This window comes from Eschrichtius robustus, chromosome 13 (genome assembly GCF_028021215.1).
Source record: "Eschrichtius robustus isolate mEscRob2 chromosome 13, mEscRob2.pri, whole genome shotgun sequence".
In the NCBI taxonomy this organism is placed as follows: domain Eukaryota; kingdom Metazoa; phylum Chordata; class Mammalia; order Artiodactyla; family Eschrichtiidae; genus Eschrichtius; species Eschrichtius robustus.
The window spans coordinates 67,323,763-67,343,373 of NC_090836.1; the positions used below are offsets into that span (position 1 = coordinate 67,323,763).

At 38.6% G+C, this 19,611-nt stretch overlaps 1 protein-coding gene across 3 annotated transcripts in view; it reads right to left on the reverse strand.

The window, feature by feature from the left end:
* The window catches only part of PPP1R12A (protein phosphatase 1 regulatory subunit 12A), a 154,303-nt gene extending 145,205 nt beyond the window's left edge, over positions 1-9,098 (reverse strand). For all 3 annotated transcript variants that reach the window (XM_068560055.1, XM_068560056.1, XM_068560054.1), the window contains exon 1: positions 8,624-9,098. In XM_068560055.1, coding sequence (XP_068416156.1) covers positions 8,624-8,860 — 237 coding nt within the window. In that variant the 5' untranslated portion in view covers positions 8,861-9,098. The remainder of the gene's footprint in view (positions 1-8,623) is intronic.
* Positions 9,099-19,611: the final 10,513 nt, after the last annotated feature.

The window sequence follows — 19,611 nt, forward strand, 5'->3', positions numbered from 1 at the left end:
ATGCCTATATAACACATGACAATGTGGAATGTCTCCACCCATGAAAGAGCATTCAAGTCAAGCAAGCACACTTCAGGCAGTAACACAGAGCTCAACTTTGTCTTTTTATGGTTAGCCAGCATAACAATGAAAAGCTAAACAACCAAAATACTAACAAGGTCAGAAAAACAGTGACATACAGGGATCCATAGTGAAAGTGTTATTTAGGAAAAAAATATGATTAAGATCATTAGAAAATATGAATTAGCTTCTAATGACATATGCTAGGGATTCCTTTTCTAAGCCAACACAGGATGATTTGTTTAAAGAAATTCATTTTTAAAGTATGTTACATAAACTGAGCAAAATTCTACTTGTGTTGGTAATCAGGAACACATTCCACTTCAAAAAAAAATCTAAGATCCTGCTAAATTTTGACTGTAATAATGGTTACCTTTACATTATAATTATTATAAAGTAAGTTACTGGTATACACTTTTTAATTAGAACATTTTAATGTTTGCTGGTTGTTATATTTACCCAAACTGTCATCATTTTGTTCTCTATGAACTCTGCTCTTCACAAGATTAGTCTACATTGTGCTCATTTTTTTAAAATCAACAAACATTTACTGTGCACCTGCTAAAATAAAATGCAGATACCAAAGGGGATTTAAAGAAAAATGAATCAAAGTCCCCACTTGAAGGAATTCACTATTCTGTCTGGAGATAAGATACACTAACAATAGCAGGTAGTGTGTAAGTGCCAAACTTAGGGTTTAAATAGTAAGTGAAAGACTTACTGTGCACCCCCGTGGTCAAGCAAGTCCACACTTTATGCTTTGAGCTGTGTCTTAATACAAATAAGCTGGGAAATACATTCCAGAGAAAGATTACATATGCAGAGGCTTATGGAAATATAAATGTGAAACCAGTGGTTCCTAAAGAAAGCTTTCACCAATCTCCTGAATCTCTTCAGGTAAATTCTTTTTCCACTTCTTACTGAGTGATCAGGGATCAGGCACTTGCATGCCGATGATATGGCCTGCCACCACCTGCACTCTCTCATATCCTACCAAATGGAGAACATAGGGAATAAAGTTTTGAAATTTGCTCACCCTTAACTACTCTACTTCATGGAAGAGCATCAAGAACATCTGCTGTCAATACAGCAATAATCTTATAGACTGATATATGAGTCTCCACTGTCCTTTATTTGGATACTATATCCTTTTCTTCTTGTTAAAGTATTCTTTCTTTTATGAAATGATGATGGTAGAAGGTTATCAAGTTGTTTGTTTTTAACGCCCTAACATGACAACATAAAAATTAGGTTCTCCTCTTTTAGTCATCAAAATTAAAACAAAGTACAAAAAACAAAAACCATTTCATTGGTCCATGAAATGTAAAATTCTGGGAACCAATGATTTCATAGGCAACAAGTAAATCACATTTCAGATGGTGCTCTCACTTACTACCACTAAGAAAAAAAATTCTATTGCCTTTTCTAAGGTAAGACTTGAAATATAATTTGGCTAAATTCTGCAAAATGATTTAAGGAATGGAATATTCTTATGACTTGGATATTCCTACTAACAAAAGGCTTCCAATTAAAATCAAACATGATAAATATTAAAAAGTTTGTTTTTACTAATTCAGAATTTAAATTTAATTCAGGTAACTTTACTAGCATTTCATGTAACGTCTCAAGTCCTAATTATAAATAATAATAATCATTGTACAGAAAGTAAATTTCAGAAGATTAAGCTAAATGGTGGTGACAAGCCGGAGCTTGCCTGCTTGCTTGCCTTCCTTCTTTCACTATCGCTGATATGAGTTTACCTATAATTTATATCTTTTCATTGAAAAAGTTAAGCCTGTGAATGTATAAAGCATTTACTGTAAATGAGTATGTAAAAATGCCTAAAGCATTAATATAAATTGTTATTAAGATAAAGAAAAATGAAGATGTTTAAAGACTAAGTAAACCCTGTCCTTAAAAAAAGAGTTCTGTTGCTGTTGTAACTTCCTTTGTAACTACCGAAAGCACCTGATCAAATATTATGCACATAATGGTCAGTCAAAAGTAATCTTGGCAGTTCCTAAAGTTTAGGACAGATTTAGAGATTAATTTAAATATGGCATTACTGCATTTCAATTACCACAGAAAGCTCTTAAAAGTTTTGACTAGCCAGACAACAGTAGATGAAGAAAATAATTATATCTATGTGTATGTGTTTCATTTGATTCTCTACTGATTAACATGGAAAAACTTCCAACTACTAATCATCAACCATAATGACCGGAAGATTTAAGAATACTTTCTTCTTCAGACTTAAAAGACATGTAGCATAGTGTTAAATTTGGGCTCTGGAATCACATAAACCTGTGTCAGAACCCAGCTCTGTCATTTATTATCTTGGTAACCTTGAGCAAGAGAAAAGGGACACTGTGAGAATTAAATGAGATATTGGTTATAAAACTATCTAACATAATGTTTCACATGTAGCAAATCCTCAGCAAATGTTCACCAGCCAATTCCTTTCTTCAATATAACACTGGGATAAGTCATGGCTACTACATATCCAACCCTTATTTAGAAGAAACTCAAAAATGACTGTTGGAGGTCTTCGACCTTTCAAAGAGATATACCAAAATGCCAATACTCCATTTGCCAACCCCTGTGGAACCTCACAAACTTTCAAAAGAAAAGTGGGGTGAAAATCATAATTTTTGGCAGGCAGAAAGGCGAAGAAAATAGCAACTTTGGGAAGTGTCAAGAAGTAACACGCTACAGCAGTAACAAAATAATGTTCTATATTTCGCCTCCCTCCAAAGGTTTCCAAATAGTTATATTTTTTAAATTATCTAACTAGACAGTTTTTAAAGTACATCTCTTATGTGAACAGTATTGTAAAATGTGATAACAAAAAGATAATGAAAAAAATTTTTCCTCTATTCCATCTAATGTTTCTACCTGGCTATACTAGAAAATGCTCAGTCACAGCTTGCAATCACACTGTAGCTGAAGTACATGAAAGATGGTCTTGGTTATGACACTTCAAAGTCAGACCACAAAACTGTTGCCAGGAAGCACAGAGGTATCAACTGCAGAGAAGGCATTATAACAACAGCACTGTGGGCACTGGTGCCCTACCAGCATACCCCATTTATGGCGAGGGTTGTCCATTTATTTGTAGGAAGTGAGGGGCCAGTTTGGGGTTAGAAATTTTGTTTAGGTTTGTTCTGTTTGTTTTTTTTTATGGTTAGGATGATTTCAATAAAAAGTTTGAAGAGCCATCACCCATTTAAATAAAATTATGTAGAGAAAATAACTTATACTGTATATTTTTTAAACACAGATTTTAATATTAGTTATAAGGGATCCAACAGATTCTTCCAAGATCTTAATATCCCCCACCAAAAAAAAAAAAAAAAAGTAAACAACTATAAACTCTACATTCAGTTTTAAAGAGATTTCTCATATACAGCAATTACACTATTCTCTAACAAGAGACTCAATATCAGCTGCTTCCAGTCTCTTTTCCTTTTGGTTGGAAAACACTTTAAGTAGCCCCATTAGAATACTTTTTAAAAGAGAGTTACATTTCAGATTATGATTCAGTGAAAATGGCTTGGCTGAGAAGATTAAGCACTTGAGAAAAAACTCCACAAAAGTATTCCTTTTACTGACAAGAGGGGAGTCACATATTCCTCAAAGAAGCTTCAAATGGCTCCCTCAGAAGTACATAAAATTTGTATTTTAAGAGCAAAGGGATGTAATATTAAACTTACCTGCAAGTCTGTATGTATTGAAAAGCAAAAGGAAAACTTTATTTTAAAATTATAATAGCAAAGAACATGGATTTAATTCTACTCTGTATTCCTCTACAGGACCTAGTTCAGACCTTTATAAAGAAGGTAGCAAATTAATTGATGACTCGAGTGAATATTTTTCTATCTCTTAATCAATAGTTAAACTGGTTCAGAATTTTTTTAATAGGAAGGAGGTTAATATTAAAATTTTTTAAAAATCTCAAGACATTAAAAATATCTGCACAGAAGATCCACAACAAGTTCTACCATGTGCAAGAACTGTACTCTAAGTATCTGGGTGTGAATGTTTTAATGATTTATCTTACAACATACAAATGACTATAAAACTTCCTATCTATGATACGAGGTAAAAGATAAAATTCAATAAATCTTTAGTGAGAGCCTACTATGTGCCAGGTTCTGGAAATACAAAAATGTGGAAGATTGGGTCCTCACAGTCAGCCAGGAAAGACAAACTTAAAAACACACACTACTCAGTAAGAAGCATTTTAACAGCAGCAAAGAGGCAAAATGTAAGGTAAAATGAGCACCCCAGAGGAGAGTCTCTCCAGTGACATAGTTATTATACAAATTCAAAAGACAGAAAGATCCTTTCTGGAGGACAACTGGGTTGAACCCTGAAGAACGACCAAGATTTTGACTGGCAAAGAGGGAGGGAGTATATTCTAGTGGTGGAAAAAGCAAGGCCATAGGCATGGAAGTAAAAAGACTAAAGGATATAACACAGTGGAGACATATCAGGTCTAACCTAAATGGTGAAACACTTTAAATCTGAATTTATGGAGAGGAGTGACATGACTGAAATGATATTGTTAAAAGATTAATGTGATAGCAGTATGAATGCTAGACTGGACCAGGGAGAGAAGAGGCAGGGAAAGCAATTAGGCTATTACTGTACTCTAGGGATAAAAATAATAAAGGTATGACCTAGATTGATAATAAGAGTAGCAAGAAAAAGAATTGATGCAAAGGCAGTTATGAAGACTGATTGTCTATATGTAGACAAGGGGATGAGTAAACAATAATTAAAATGTTTAAAGCTTAATCTAGAGATTAATGACATCATTATCAGAAACATCATTATCAGAGGTATCGATGAGAAGAATAGGTTTGGTGAAGAAAGGAAAATATTCATTTCAGGATGAATTTAAAGAAATTCCTGATATTGATGTAAATAAACAGTTGCTATTCTACGGCAAAGGGGGTGGACCTCTATTTACTATATCACTACTTGAAGATATATTTTTAAATATAAAATCACAATATACTGAATAATATTTTACTTTAAATCAACAGTTCGTCATCAGTAGAAAAATGGAAATGAGGGATTGGAGCTCTGCAGCAATGTGAGAACTGGAAACTGACTTGGAAGTCACAGGCACAGAGGAAGCAGGTAAGATTTTAAGGTAAAATCAAAAGGCTACACTCACAACTGTTGGAAGAAATCTCAGGCCTGTATTTTATGCACACCAGTATCAGTAAGCATCAGCAATAAAGCATTCTATAGAAAACTATTATTACTCTCCTAAAACCTTTATAAAGTATACTGAAATAAAGATACAGATCATATAGTATTAAAACTCTACCAGGTAGCTCTTAAATCAGAGCTGATTATTGCCCACTGATAAAAATGCAATTCTACTCTAGACCTCAGTTCTAGAAAATCAGAAGTTTATAATGTAACTTCAGTACTGTTTTCTAGCTACTGGAGGGGGTTAGGGGAAGGGAGGCTATTCTAGAGACCAAGATAGGAAATTTGACTAGAAACACTGCTTTTTCTCCTATATGAATGACCTATTTTTATACAAAAAAAAAAGGAAACTATCTTTTGTAACTCCTAATGAGAAAGAACATTCAACCAATTAAAGAAACTTTTAAATATAAGCTGTTTATATTAAAATGGAAGTAAAATATTAGATTAAGAAGTGTATTTGTGGGTTGTAAAGTTCTTAAAACTTTTCTCCTGACAGTGAAATTTAAGACACTCCATCGGGACTTCCCTGGCTGCCCAGTGGTTAAGACTTTGCCTTCCAATGCAGGGGGTGCGGGTTTGATCCCTGGTCGGGGAGCTAGGATCCCACATGCCTTGTGGCCAAAAAAAAAACAACAACAACAACAAAAAAAAAACCAAAACATAAAACAGAAGCAATATTGTAACAAATTCAATAAAGACTTAAAAAAAAAAAGTGCACATTAAAAAAATCTTTAAAAAAGAAAAAAAAAGACACTTGATCAAAACCAAAAATGGAAAAGAATATTTCAAAAGACTAACCAATAATTAATCTGGTAAAAACATTCTGGCTATTCTATGAGCTTTCCAGAGGTTAAATTTAAAAAAAAATTATTCAAGGGCTAGTAAACAAATCAATGGGTCAATTTTGGTTTTATAATTTAAGTATTTAAAGCAATCAGTATTCAAGAGATTTTTAAGGTTAAAAATTTTTGTGATTCTTTTTTTAAAAAGTTTTATTTATCACCTTCCACTATCTGTTGTTCTGAATTTGCCCAAAGCGAACTCCTTGTTCTCTGTCACAATGGCAAAAAGTACAAGAGTTAATAAACGAGAAATGAGGGTGGAGAAAACATAATAAAAATGTTAATGCTTGATATTTTAAAGACTTTGGCTTCACTGAGTTAAGGAATGTGCAAATAAATTACAAAAAGAAATTATGCAAATGATTATGCATAAACTTGGAAACTTCTGCTTAAGTGTTTGTCAGCTAAAACAAAACATCTAATAAAGACAACAGCTAGATAATGCCAAACTAACCACTGAACTCAGTTAATCAGGAAGACTTTGATAAGTCTGATAATTCTTGCAACGTGTCCAAATTTAGAGGAGGAAAAAAAAAAAAAACTCTAAGAAGCCTGTTAGATGTATTTTCTCTTTCTACCTAAGCCAATAAGAATATAAGTATTAGAAGTTTTCCTCTTCCTCCAAGCCAATATAATTGGGTTCCTCAACAACTGTACTAACTTTACATTTCTATATGACAACTTTAATAAAACATACTGATATAAACCATTATGCAACCTTATCCTGACCTCAAGCATACAATAATCTGTCTTTCTGAATCAATTCCATACTAAACCATGTACATTACACTTGAAAGAAATTCGAAAAGAGTCATCTTACATAATTACATTATCATTTCTAATGCCGAAAGTTTCTTTCATTTCAACACCATGTTTTTATCTAGAGTTATGCTATAGCTTAAAATAAACCTCAGCCAAATAAAAAGTTTGTTATACGTTAGAGACTCTAAATTAATGGAACAGATAAAGAGCTAAAGACCATGCTGTATTTTTACTGGGTGCCACACGCTAAATTCCAGATTTGTCCTGCAATTTGTCAGTCATTACAGTTCATCCAGTCAACTTTGTAAACAAAGGCTATAAGCCAAGTTTGATGTGAGAATTCAATTAAATAAAAATTTAAACAGTCACCATTCACTAAACAGGAAGGAGTAAAAGGAAAAATGCCACCACACACCTCTTTTAAAAAGGCAGCAAAGTAATATGCATGAAATATGAAACCATAAGTTTCAACCTCCCAAACAAGTTTTTGTAACAGCATTAATCAACACAAAGCTACGATCTTCCACATATAACCAAGGCAACTTTGAGTCAGTTTACAAGTCTTTTCATTGTAAGGGGAAGCTATTGCTGTTAAGTCGTTTTCTAGTAATTCCAAGTTGTCCACTAAGAAAATGGAAAGAGTTTATGTTTTGACACCTATTACCATCACTGAAAAATTGCTTTTTAAGAAGAACTCTAAGTGGTTGTGTTGCTTTTGGCCTGTTAAAGGCAAAGCAACATTATCTCCGGATTGCCAATAGTTTCTCCTTATTTGGCTAACATTGAGAGATCCCAATCAGACTACTATAAAACTTTAACATGCACAAAGCATCCATTTTGAGAAAAGTTCGTGAACAGCTTTCTTTTTTCCCACCCCCCAAAAGAAAAATGAGAGCTTGGTAACCGGCTTTGAAAAGAGTGCCTCGTATTTATTCTTCTCTTTCTAACCCCAATGCACACCCCTGGACCTGGGGCCAAAGGATCTCTGACACTGCGGCAAACTCTACTCCGAGTTAGAGACTCTTTCGTACGTTCCGGCCCCGCGGTGGGCAAGCCCTTTAGAACGCTTCCTCACGCTACCCACTTTCATCCTCTCCCTTTCAGCCGGTGCAGATCAGCTAAATTACACCGTTTCCCCCTCCCCAGTGACCAAGAGTAATAAAGGAGAAAACAGGAAACCGTCTGCTCAGGGCACTCGGCTTAGGGCGCTTGATTACTATTATTATCATCATCATTTATAATCAAGTCCTAAAAACTACAATAAATCCAACGCCCTCCTAACAAGCCAAAGACGCCCCTCTACCCAAGTGTCCCCAGTGCCTCTTGTCCGTAGTTTTCTTCAGCATCCCCCGTCCTCCGACTCTATCACTGACATCGGGGGCCCAGGCACAACTCCACCACACCGCTCCCCATCTCGACCTCAAATCCCAGACACACGTCCACAAATGGCCCTGGGGCCCCAAGCTGACCACAGTCCCTTTCCCCCTCTGCCCCGGAAATCTCCTGGTTCCCTTACTCCACCACCAACTGGTCTGAAGGGGGCCCCAAGCCTAGGGCCCTCCCTCTACCAGTTCTCTCCCTCCCTCCTTCGTGGGAAGCCGCCCCCTCACCCCACGGCAGGGAGTCTCCCGCCGCCCCCAGCCTCAGGAGACCAAGAGCCGAGGGGAGGCCTAGGCGGGAGGCCAACGAGGACCCGCAGGGTCAGGAGAGCGGCGGCGGGGCGCACAGACCTGGTGCAGGGCAGTGAGTCCGTCCACATTGGCGTAATTGATATCAGCGCCGCGGTGCAGCAGCTTGAGGACCTCGTCCGTGTCGCCGCTGGAGCAAGCAGCCAGGAAGACGGCGCCATCATCGAACTTCACCTTGGTCTTCTGGCGCTTCACCACGGGAGGCTCGAGGTCCGTCTCGGAGCCGATCCAGCGCTTCAGCTGCTCGTTCCGCTTCTGCTTCGCGTCCGCCATCTTCATCCCCTCTCCTGCCGCCGGGTCTTCTTATCGCGAGGGGGGGAAAGGGGAGGCGGAGAGGGAAGAGAGGGGAGGCAGGGGGTGTGTGACTGTTTCTATGAGTGCGGGCCAGAAGAGGGCTGGGAACCGGGAGGAGACGCTCGAGACTTCCAGTATCCCACAGAGCACTGGGGCGGCGCGCCCGGACGAACGGACCTCCCTTCCTACCTCAGAAGCCCTCCCGCCCCCGGCCCGGCCACCCGTCACCGGCGGCCAATCTAACGTAACTTCGCGAGATCCGGGCAGGGAGGCGCCCTTTGGCCAGTGCGCATGCGCTATGGGCCTGTGCCCGCCCCAGGAAGAGCGCTCCCGCGAACTGCGGCGGGGGAGGCTAGGCCACCGGAGGGAAGCGGGTGTGGTCCAGGCCGCCTGGGCAGCGGGGGCTGGGACCAACCTGGAAGGGCGGAGACAGGGAAGGAAGGTTGTTCTGCCCCGCTGAGGGCTCCTGGGGTTCCGGAGGCCAATAGTCGGGCTGTATGGAGGCTCTTCGGGGCGGACCTGCCTCCAGGGCTGTCTCAGCTCTGCCGAGTCGTTTGCTCAGGGCGGAGGATTTTCCTATTGGCTGCGTTATTTGAATGGAATGGAGGATAGATAGGTCGTGAATTAAGCGCTAGTGATTTCCCTTTCTGAGGAACTCAGATGAATTTGCTAAGAACCTTTTAAAAGCAGGGTCTGTGTGTACAGCCGAGGGATTTGGTGGTAGTTACCCCAGATCTCAGCCCAAGGTGACCGCCTGGTGACAAGGGTTGACCTGCAGTAATTGCAGTGGCTTTCTGCCAGCCTCCACAGTAGAAACGTCTTTCCTCTTATGCTTATTTTTTCTTGCTTTGTTGTGTGTGTGTGTTTGTTGTTTTGTTTTTTTGTTTTCTCTCGCTCAATGCTTTAATCCTGTCTGCTACTACCCCGGAGTTTAGCTCTGCCTTGTTACTGGTCCTGACCTTTTAAGGGATTTCTGGTTCCTGCTCCATCGCTTTCTAAGGGTGGATAAAGACCCAGCTGCTTCTAGAGTTCAAAAGGAATGTTAATACTACGCAATTGATTTAACCGGTATTTTGTGAATACTTACTATGAGCCAGTCATGGTTCCAGGTACTGGCGATACAATGACAATAACGACATATTTAAACCACCTTTTGAGATAACATGTTCAAAATACTTCATAATTTATCATAATCATAAAAAAGGCTTTTGAACTTTGTAATGTATGATACCGCGCGCGCGCGCGAGCGATTTGTAACAAATACTAATGTCTTTTGAGCCATCTATTTGTAATCTCCACCAACTGATATTTTTATAAACAATACAATATTTTCATCCACTATTTTCTAGAACATTTAGCGCCAAAATAAGAAAAGTCATAAAAGGTTAGCATTGAATGGAACTTGAGGATCATCTGGACTGAGTCCCCAAAGAACTAATGGACTTACCTAATTTTTCTCAGCAGCAGGATTAGTATTCCTTCAGAAATATTACGCACCTGTACTGAGTTAAGCATTGTTCTAGATGCTGGAGATACAGCAGTGAAGAATTAAGCTTCTCTTATTCTCCAGTAGACTACATTACAGCTTATCATATTGAGAAATAAAAAATGGGTAAAATGTGATTAGGGAACCACCTGTCTGTAAGACCAAATTTTCTGAATAGCAATTACTAGGACAGTAATAGAACCCAGGTGTGGTTAAAAATATTTCCTCTGAAAATATTGTAGAAATAGAAAGTGAGTGTAACATGCCTAAAATGCACCAATCAGAGCTTTGAATAATGACAGTGTTAGGTGCTGGAGAACTCTTAGCACTAAAATACAAAATTCCTATCCACTTAAAAAACTCCAGAATACAGTTCTTAAAATAAAAGAAAGGAATTTGAGGATTGCCTTGTCAGTTCTTCTATCTACCTAGAAAAACTGACAGCTTATCTTTACTATTTCCCAAGAATGTTATGGTCTATTTGGTAGCTCTTAAAAGTGCCCTGGAATATAGATTGATATCTCAAGTTTTGATTTGGGCAAGAGTTTGGTAGGAAGTATGTTATTTGTGATTCAAGCACTTCCTTTAGGATGTAAAATTAATAAATAAAACAGTAGTTTATTAATAAATTGTTAAGTATCAGTTCCCAAAGGCTACCAGACAAAAACAAAACAAAATAAAAACCCACCTGGGCTGTTAATATATGCAAATTTCAGTGAGGTTAGCTTTCCTCCAGATCTAAGGGTCACGAAGTTCTGTGTTAATCTCATTGGAAGTGCTGTTAAACTGCCACCTGTTTGCCTTTTTAAGGAGAATTTTTTTTAATGTTTTGAATTAATGATACTGAAGACCTACCACTAACTCCAGAAAAGGCAAAACTTTTTGTTCAAAAAACAACACAAAGCCAGCCACTTCATATTACCTTAATAGCAGAATGAACTTAAAAATTTAAGCAGAAAAAGAAATTGAAGAAATGCAAATATTTTCATTTCTTAATGCCCTCTGAGTAGATAGGGGTGTGAAGATACTGTTCAGCTCTTTTAATGCAAATTAAGCCTTAAAATAGAAGTGCAAATTACACTATTAATTTACTAAATGTTTTCCTTTGCTGCAGCAAATCATTAATCAGTTGGGGTCTTTAGTTATTACATGCAGGAGATTTTCAGAAGAGGATCTGTACACATCTTTTTCAAAACTTAAGTACACTACAGATATCCCCTACTAACCATTAATTTACTTGTTAATTATCAATTTGAAGACATTTTTAGTAAATCATAAAATTTAAATCTTCACACATGCACACACACACAAAGCTTAGATTTTTTTTCTGTGTTCTCTGATGTACCATCATCTAAAGAGTGTAGCATAATATGTTATTATGCTCACAGTCAAGTTTATTATTAGCAAAATAACTAGAGAATGTAATAATATAGGATGCTTCAACATCTGGAAGGAGAGTTTAGGTGCATGAGCTCCATCTTGGAACACTAGCATTTAGTTGAAGGATTCATTCAAATGTCCTTAAACTGAAATTCTGAGAAAAGCTTCTAAATTCCTCCAGAGACCAGAATGCAAAAAAAGGACAGAGTAGGATATTAGTGAGAATAAACATGTGCAGTGATAACAGACACAGCATCACTGGTAAAGACTATGCTCACTTTTGGCAGGTGGAAATAATATGAGCTTCATGCGGTTGTTTTAAGATTAAATGAATAATGTATATTAGAAAGAAAAAAAATGAGATTTTGTTTTCTTGTATTTGCCTCTTTTCCTTCCCTCATTAAAACTGATAGCAACTCCGCTTCCTTGCCTCAGGGGATGTTTGTGGCAAGGAAGAAAGCAGAAGTTGCTTTCAAAACACTTTCCTTCCTAGCTTGAAGTGACCACCCCCAAATGTCTATTGAATAAGACTTTAGGGCTAATAATCTGGTTGGAAGTAGTGTACCAGGTGGCTAGGAATTTATTGAAGCTACATTTGCATAGTATTATAGATCAACACAAACAGGAACATTTTCTAAAGTTGCTTGTATTCTCACTTTTTAAAAATGTTATTTCATAATATCATGTAATATTATTTCTATTTAGGGTGGAGAAGGGGGAACCAAGCAAAGGGAATCTCCCAAGCGATTTTTGGGAGCTTCTGTGGAAAAGAAGGATTTCACTGAGAATAAAGTGATGCATAGGCTAAAAGGATGAGAAAGAAGTCGGTAGGCCTCTAGAGCAGTGGGGATTTGCTCCCTGATCTCTGGAAGTGTCCCTAGAATGTGGCAAGATCTCAGAATGAATGGCTTAATGCTGCATAGAGAGGCTGGAACCTAAGCATTGGAACTCCCACTAGCCAAACATAGGTGTGCCCCAGACTTGGTCTATGCTATGGTCTGAATGTTTATGTCCCCTCAAAATTCGTACGTTGAAATCCTAATCCCCAAGGTGATGGTATTAGGAGGTAGGGCTTTGGGGAGCTAGTTATGTCACATTAGTACCCTTGGCCCCTTCCACCATGTAGCGTCACAGTGAAAGGACTACCATCTATGAACCAGGAAGCAAGCTCTCATCAGAAACTAAATCTGGCTGTGCCTTTGATCTTAAGACTTCCCAGCCTCCAGAACTGTGAGAAATAAATGTTTGTTGTTTATAAAGCTGTGAGTTTATGGTATTTTGTTTTAGCAGCCCAAGTGAACTAAGACAACCAGAATGCAGCAGTTTGATAGACCAGAGGTTGATGGGTCAATACATATTGATTAACACCTATTATTTGTCAATCATCATTCTAGGTTCTAGGCATATAGGAATGAATAAAACAAATAAAGTGCCTGCCTTCAATAAACTTACATTCTAGTGGGGAGGGACAAAAAAATGAACACATTTTAAACGAATAAATAAATTCAGATACGGCTAAGTGTAGTGAGGAAAAAAATTAGGAAGAGAGAAGGTAAAAATTGTCTAAAGTTACTGGCAGTTAGGCAGATGTGGGGTAGGGAAGAAAAGTTCACTCTGATTAGTTAACCAGGAAAGTTCTGAGCTGAGGGGGTGTCCAGGTTTTGTGGTGCCTGACATTTATGCAATTTGGGGATTCCTCTTTAAGAAAAAGGATATAAAATTACACTCAATTAAGTGTAGGGCCTTGGAAGGGACCCATTGAAGTTAGAGGCCCTGAAGTTTTGCAGTAAATCTGCCCCCAGCTGGAACTTAAATGTCAGGAAGCCACCTGAAGGGATCATGCAGGCTAGGACAGATGTTCCAGCATTAACTAGTGTGTAAACATGGCTGTAGCACTGTGTAGTATGATCTCAGAAACTTGACACACACCCTGGTGGAGGTTAAAGACCACCAAGAATGACTGATATAGAATTCCCTACTGGTCAGGAGTTTAGGTTGAGATTAAGTTATTTATAGAAAATTAGGCAAGATGAGGACTCTTTAAGTGAGATTCATTCCCAATACATATATAGTCAGCTTTATATATGTATTATAGCTGACATTGCATATAGCTGACATGTAGTTCATTTTCTATTGGTGCCATAAGAAATGACCACAAACGTAACACCTTATAACAATACCTATTTATTATCTCACAGCTCTGTAGGTCAGAAGTGCAGGTGGGCTCAGTTGGGTTCTATGCTCAGGAGGCCAAAAACCAGTTATCAGCTGGGCCGGGCTCTTAGCTGGAGGCTCTTGGGAGCTCGTTTAAGTTGTAGTTGCAGGACTGATGTCCCCACTTCCTTGCTAGTGGTGGACTGGGAATCACTCTCAGCTCCTAGCGACCTCTTTCTGTTTCTTACACATGGCCCCCTCCATCTTCAAAGCCAGCCACAGTGTGTCAAATCCTTCTCATGCTTTGCTTCCTCTCTTTGACTTCCCCTTCTGCCACCAACCTGAGAGAGGTGTCTGTTTTTAAAAGTTGCTGAAATTAGATCATCTCCCTATTTTAAGGTCAACTGACCATATAAAATAACCTAATCATAATATCCTATTTGCAGGTTCCAGGAATTAAAGCAAGGACATCTCTGAGGGACTGTTTTAGAAATCTTGCCTGACACAGGGCTCAGTAAATAATAGTTTCTTACCATCTTACATTTCAATGAACATTTCTTAATCACCTACTGTAATCCAAGAACTAAGAAAATGAATAAGACATTATACTTTAGGTTAAGGAGTTTACACTTTAGTAGAGGAAACTAGTATTGAAATAGGTAATTTTAATACAATGGTAAGAGCTAATACTTTTACAGAATTTACGAAGGGCCCATTCCTGTTATAAGCACTGAATGAATATATTACTGTACAGGGTAAAGAAAGGGATACAGATAAAGGGAAGGACACAGTTAAAGCAGTGTATACTGTTGAAGCACAGAAGAGTGTACTTTGGGTTGGGGATGGGGGCTGAGGGGAGGGGCAGATAGGCACAGCCTATCAGGGAGATCTTTGAGAAGGAGTGATACATGAACTCATCCTCAAGGAAGAGTAGGAACTGGCCAGGCACAAACATGATGTGTGTGTGTGAAGGGGAGTGGGAATTTTGCATGTATAAAGGCAGAAAGAGGGACAGTTACATAGTATCAGAACACAAAACATCAAGAAAGTCATAGCAGGATCCAAAACTGGAGAAATAGTAATTTTATAATGGAGGGTCTTAGGTACAAAGAAGGGGGGCATATTTATCATTAAAATGATGGGGATGAAAAGAAACACAGAACTGTTCAGAGTAGCTCAGATAGCCCTAGATAAAATGTGAAGAAAGCTTAATTTGTCTTTGAAAATTTCTCTCCTCCGCATTTATCCTGTGACTCATTCTTGCTATTAGCAGATGTAATCCATCATTGGCATAAACTGAGAATCTTAGCTAATAAGGCTTAAAATGTGACCCATCTATCTCATTTTAAAAGAAAATTCTCAAAGAATGAAAAATAATCAGTGCAATGACAAGCCACCAAAGCCCTCATATGTTTAGGCCAGAATGGGCAACACCTTTTCTTTCTATTTGAAAGACTGGTTTAAATGGCAGCTGGTGTTGTAGAGGGAAGCTAATGGGATGATGAGGACTGTGTGTCCTGCTGTTTTCTTCCTCTGCTCATTTGTCTGTTCTGATAGCGTCTTGGAGCGTTAGGCGTATCCTACTGGGTTATCCCCAATTATGCTTCAGTCAAAGGGTTTGGCTAGTCTAAATGACCTCACAGTTCCTTGGAATTTACAGAGAAAATTTATTTCTACTCCACCATCACAACTTAAATATAACAAATAAATGAAAATTTGGAATACCACTATTAAGACGATGGAGACTTGTGGTTAAAAGTTAATACTAAAAATTGGGGAGAAATTAGATATAAAATAATACATAGATAACTAGTTAACTTATTCTAAGTTAAATATATATATATATATATATATATATATATATATATATATATATACACACACACACATGCATACACAGTATAGTAGATGTCTGTTTTTTAATTTCACCTATCTGGCATGCCTTCCCTCTTCTATTAATAGTGATGCATAGGTTTTCTTGGAAGGGAGGAAGGATTATTTGTTTCACTGCACAGAGTCTTGGAATTATCAAGTTTCCCTAGCCAGGAGTAGATACATAAACCAGTTAGGATTCTTGATTGCAAAGAGGACACTGCCTATTTGTACTAGTTTTCTATTGCTGTGCAACAAATTACAACAAATTTAGTGGCTTAAAACAACACAAATTTTTATTTTTTTAATTTATTTTTATAACATTTTTAAAAATTTATTTATTTTTGGCTGCATTGGGTCTCCGTTGCTGCGTGCGGGTTTTCTCTAGATGCGGCGAGCGGGGGCTACTCTTCATTGCAGTGCTCGGACTTCTCACTGCGGTGGCTTCTCTTGTTGCGGAGCACGGGCTCTAGGCACGCAGGCTTCAGTAGTTGTGGCTCGCGGGCTTTAGAGCGCAGGCTCGGTACTCGTGGCGCACGGGCTTAGTTGCTCTGCGGCATGTGGGATCTTCCCGGACCAGGGATCAAACCCGTGTCCCCTGCATTGGCAGGCGGATTCTTAACCACTGTGCCACCAGGGAAGTCCCAGTCCCTAGAAACCATTATTCTACTTTCTGTCTTTATGAATTTTACTACTCTAAGTATCTCATATGAGAGGAATCATACAGTATTTGTCCTTTTGTGACTGGCTTATTTCACTTAGCATAGTATTCTGAAGGTTTGTTTTGTTTTTCTATTCATCTGTCTGTGGACACTTGGAATGTTTCCACCTTTTGGCTATTGTGAATAATATTGCTATAAGCATGGGTATACACATATCTTTTCATGACCCTGCTTTAAATTCTTTGGGTATATACTCAGAAGTGGAATTGCTAGATGATGTGGTAATTCTAATTTTAATTTTTTGAGCAACAATCATACTGTTCTCCATAGTATCTGCACCATTTTATGTTCCCACAAGCAGGATAAGCTGCCTTTGATTAACACAAAATCAACTGATTTGGGTCATTAATTACAACTGCAGAATTCCTTCACCTTTTTCATATAACGTAATCACAAGAGTGAAATCCATTGTATTCACAGTTCCTTTCAATACTCAAGATGAGGGGATTATACATGGCGTTTACACCAGGGACAAGAATCTTGGGGAGCATTTTAGGATTTTGCACACCACACTTCCATAAGCAGAAAAGACATTTATGGAAAGGACGTTGAATGGTTCCAGAATTAGTGAGATGGCCAGAGAATGAACCCACAAAATGTGCAGGAACAACTGTAAGCCCGGCAATAATAACATAGTCAAGATCACATTATATGAAAACTCTGATAGAAAGACATTGTTGGTGCCACCCCCAGATAGTAATTGTTGTGACAACTGTGGTAAACAGCCTCCAAGAGGGCCCCCAATGATCCCCTCCTTGTGGTATTTATCATGCCTTCACATTGTCCCTGTGTTGTTCTGAGTGACCAGTAGCATTCAGCACAAGTGATGATCTGTCACTCTTAAGATTAGGTAATAGAAGACACTGTGGTTTCAGTCTTGTTTGCTCGATTACTCTCTAGAATCACTCATTCTGTGTGACTTGGGCTATCATGCATGGAGACACTCAGGCACCTTTTTTGGAGAGGCCTACTTAGTGAGGAACTGAAGCCTCCAGCCAAGGGAATGAGCCTTCTTGAAAGCAGATCCTCCGGCCCCAATCAAGCCTGCAAATAAATGACTGCAGCTCTGGCTGCCAGCGACCTAAGAAGGGCCTTTACATCTTTAGAGGGTTTTAAGCAAACAAAGACAAATATGGGAAAGAGATTATATGTACACACAATAACTAAACTATTTACCATCTAGTCCTTTACAGATAAGGTTTGCTGACCCTTCTACCACCATTACTGAGGACAACTCAACTTCCCAACATTTTCTCCAAATTCAAAGTCCTTGGTCTGAATGCCCGGTTGGTTAAGCCTAGCTCAGGTGCCCAAGACTTAACTGCTGAAGAACTGGAAGAGATAATGTTAGCCCCATGTAGCTTCTGTAGTGGGTGGCATGGTCCTTTCTCCCAACATGACTCACTAAATGGGAATTGTTCCTAATTAAAAAATATTCAGGGGCTTCCCTGGTGGTGCAGTGGTTGAGAATCTGCCTGCCAATGCAGGGGACACGGGTTCGAGCCCTGGTCTGGGAAGATCCCACATGCCGCGGAGCAACTAGGCCCGTGAGCCACAACTACTGAGCCTGTGCGTCTGGAGCCTGTGCTCCGCAACAAGAGAGGCCACGACAGTGAGAGGCCCGCACACCGCGATGAAGAGTGGCCCCCGCTCGCCGCAACTAGAGAAAGCCCTCACACAGAAACGAAGACTCAACACAGCCAAAATAAATAAATAAATAAATAGTGTTCCCTTTAAAAAAGAAAAAAAAAAGTGTTCAGATTCTAGGTAACAAACAACAAGCAGAAAAATGATTTAACTCCATTGAAACCAATCAGATTAGCTCTCTTTAGCATTTAGCAGACAATGTTGATTTGTCCAGATGATGATGCCCTAAAGAGACTGTCTAGTATTCTTGTCATCACCTACGTCAGTTCCTGTACTACTTGCTTTCTTAGGTTTTTTTTCAATTTTGGGAACTACCCCATATCCTTCTAACAAATTGATTTTTTTGCTTAAAAGTAGAGTCAATTTCTGTGCTGGAACAAAGAACTCTACCTGATAATAATATTATTGCTATTGTGTGAAGAAGATCATCAGAGAAGAATTTCAAATTTGTTAATAATATTTTATTTCTCCAAGACTTTGTTATTTTATTTCTCCAAAAGACCTTTTCCCCACAGGAAATATTTCAATATTTCAAACTCTTCACTTCTCCCAAGCAAATGACATCAGAATATGTTTCTGAACACTGGCATAGGGACTTCCCCGGCAGTCCAGTGGTTAAGACTCTGCAGTTCCCAATCCAAAAATGGGCTGGAGAGCTAAATAGACATTTCTCCAACGAAGACATACAGATGGCCAAGAAGCACATGAAAAGCTGCTCAACATCACTAATTATTAGAGAAATGCAAATCAAAACTACAATGAGGTATCACCTCACACCAGTTAGAATGGGCATCATCAGAAAATCTACAAATAACAAATGCTGGAGAGGGTGTGGAGAAAAGGGAACCCTCTTGCACTGTTGGTGGGGATGTAAATTGATACAGCCACTATGGAGAACAGTATGGAGGTTCCTTAAAAAACTAAAAATAGAATTACCATATGATCCAGCAATCCCACTACTGGGCATATAGCCAGAGAAAACCATAATTCAAAAAGACACATGCACCCCAATGTTCATTGCAGCACTATTTACAATAGCCAGGTCATGGAAGCAACCTAAATGCCCATCAACAGACGAATGGATAAAGAAGATGTGGTACATATATACAATGGACTATTACTCAGCCATAAAAAGGAACGAAATTGAGCCATTTGTTGAGATGTGGGTTGATCTAGAGACTGTCATACAGAGTGAAGTGAGTCAGAAAGAGAAAAACAAATATCGTATATGAACACATGTATGTGGAACCTAGAAAAATGGTACAGATGAACTGGTTTACAGGGCAGAAGTTGAGACACAGATGTAGAGAACAAACGAACGGACACCAAGGGGGGAAAACTGCGGTGGGGTGGGGATGGTGGTGTGCTGAATTGGGCGATTGGGATTGACATGTATACACTGATGTGTATAAAATTGATGACTAATAAGAACCTGCAGTATAAAAAAGCAAACAAACAGACAAACAAAATAACTA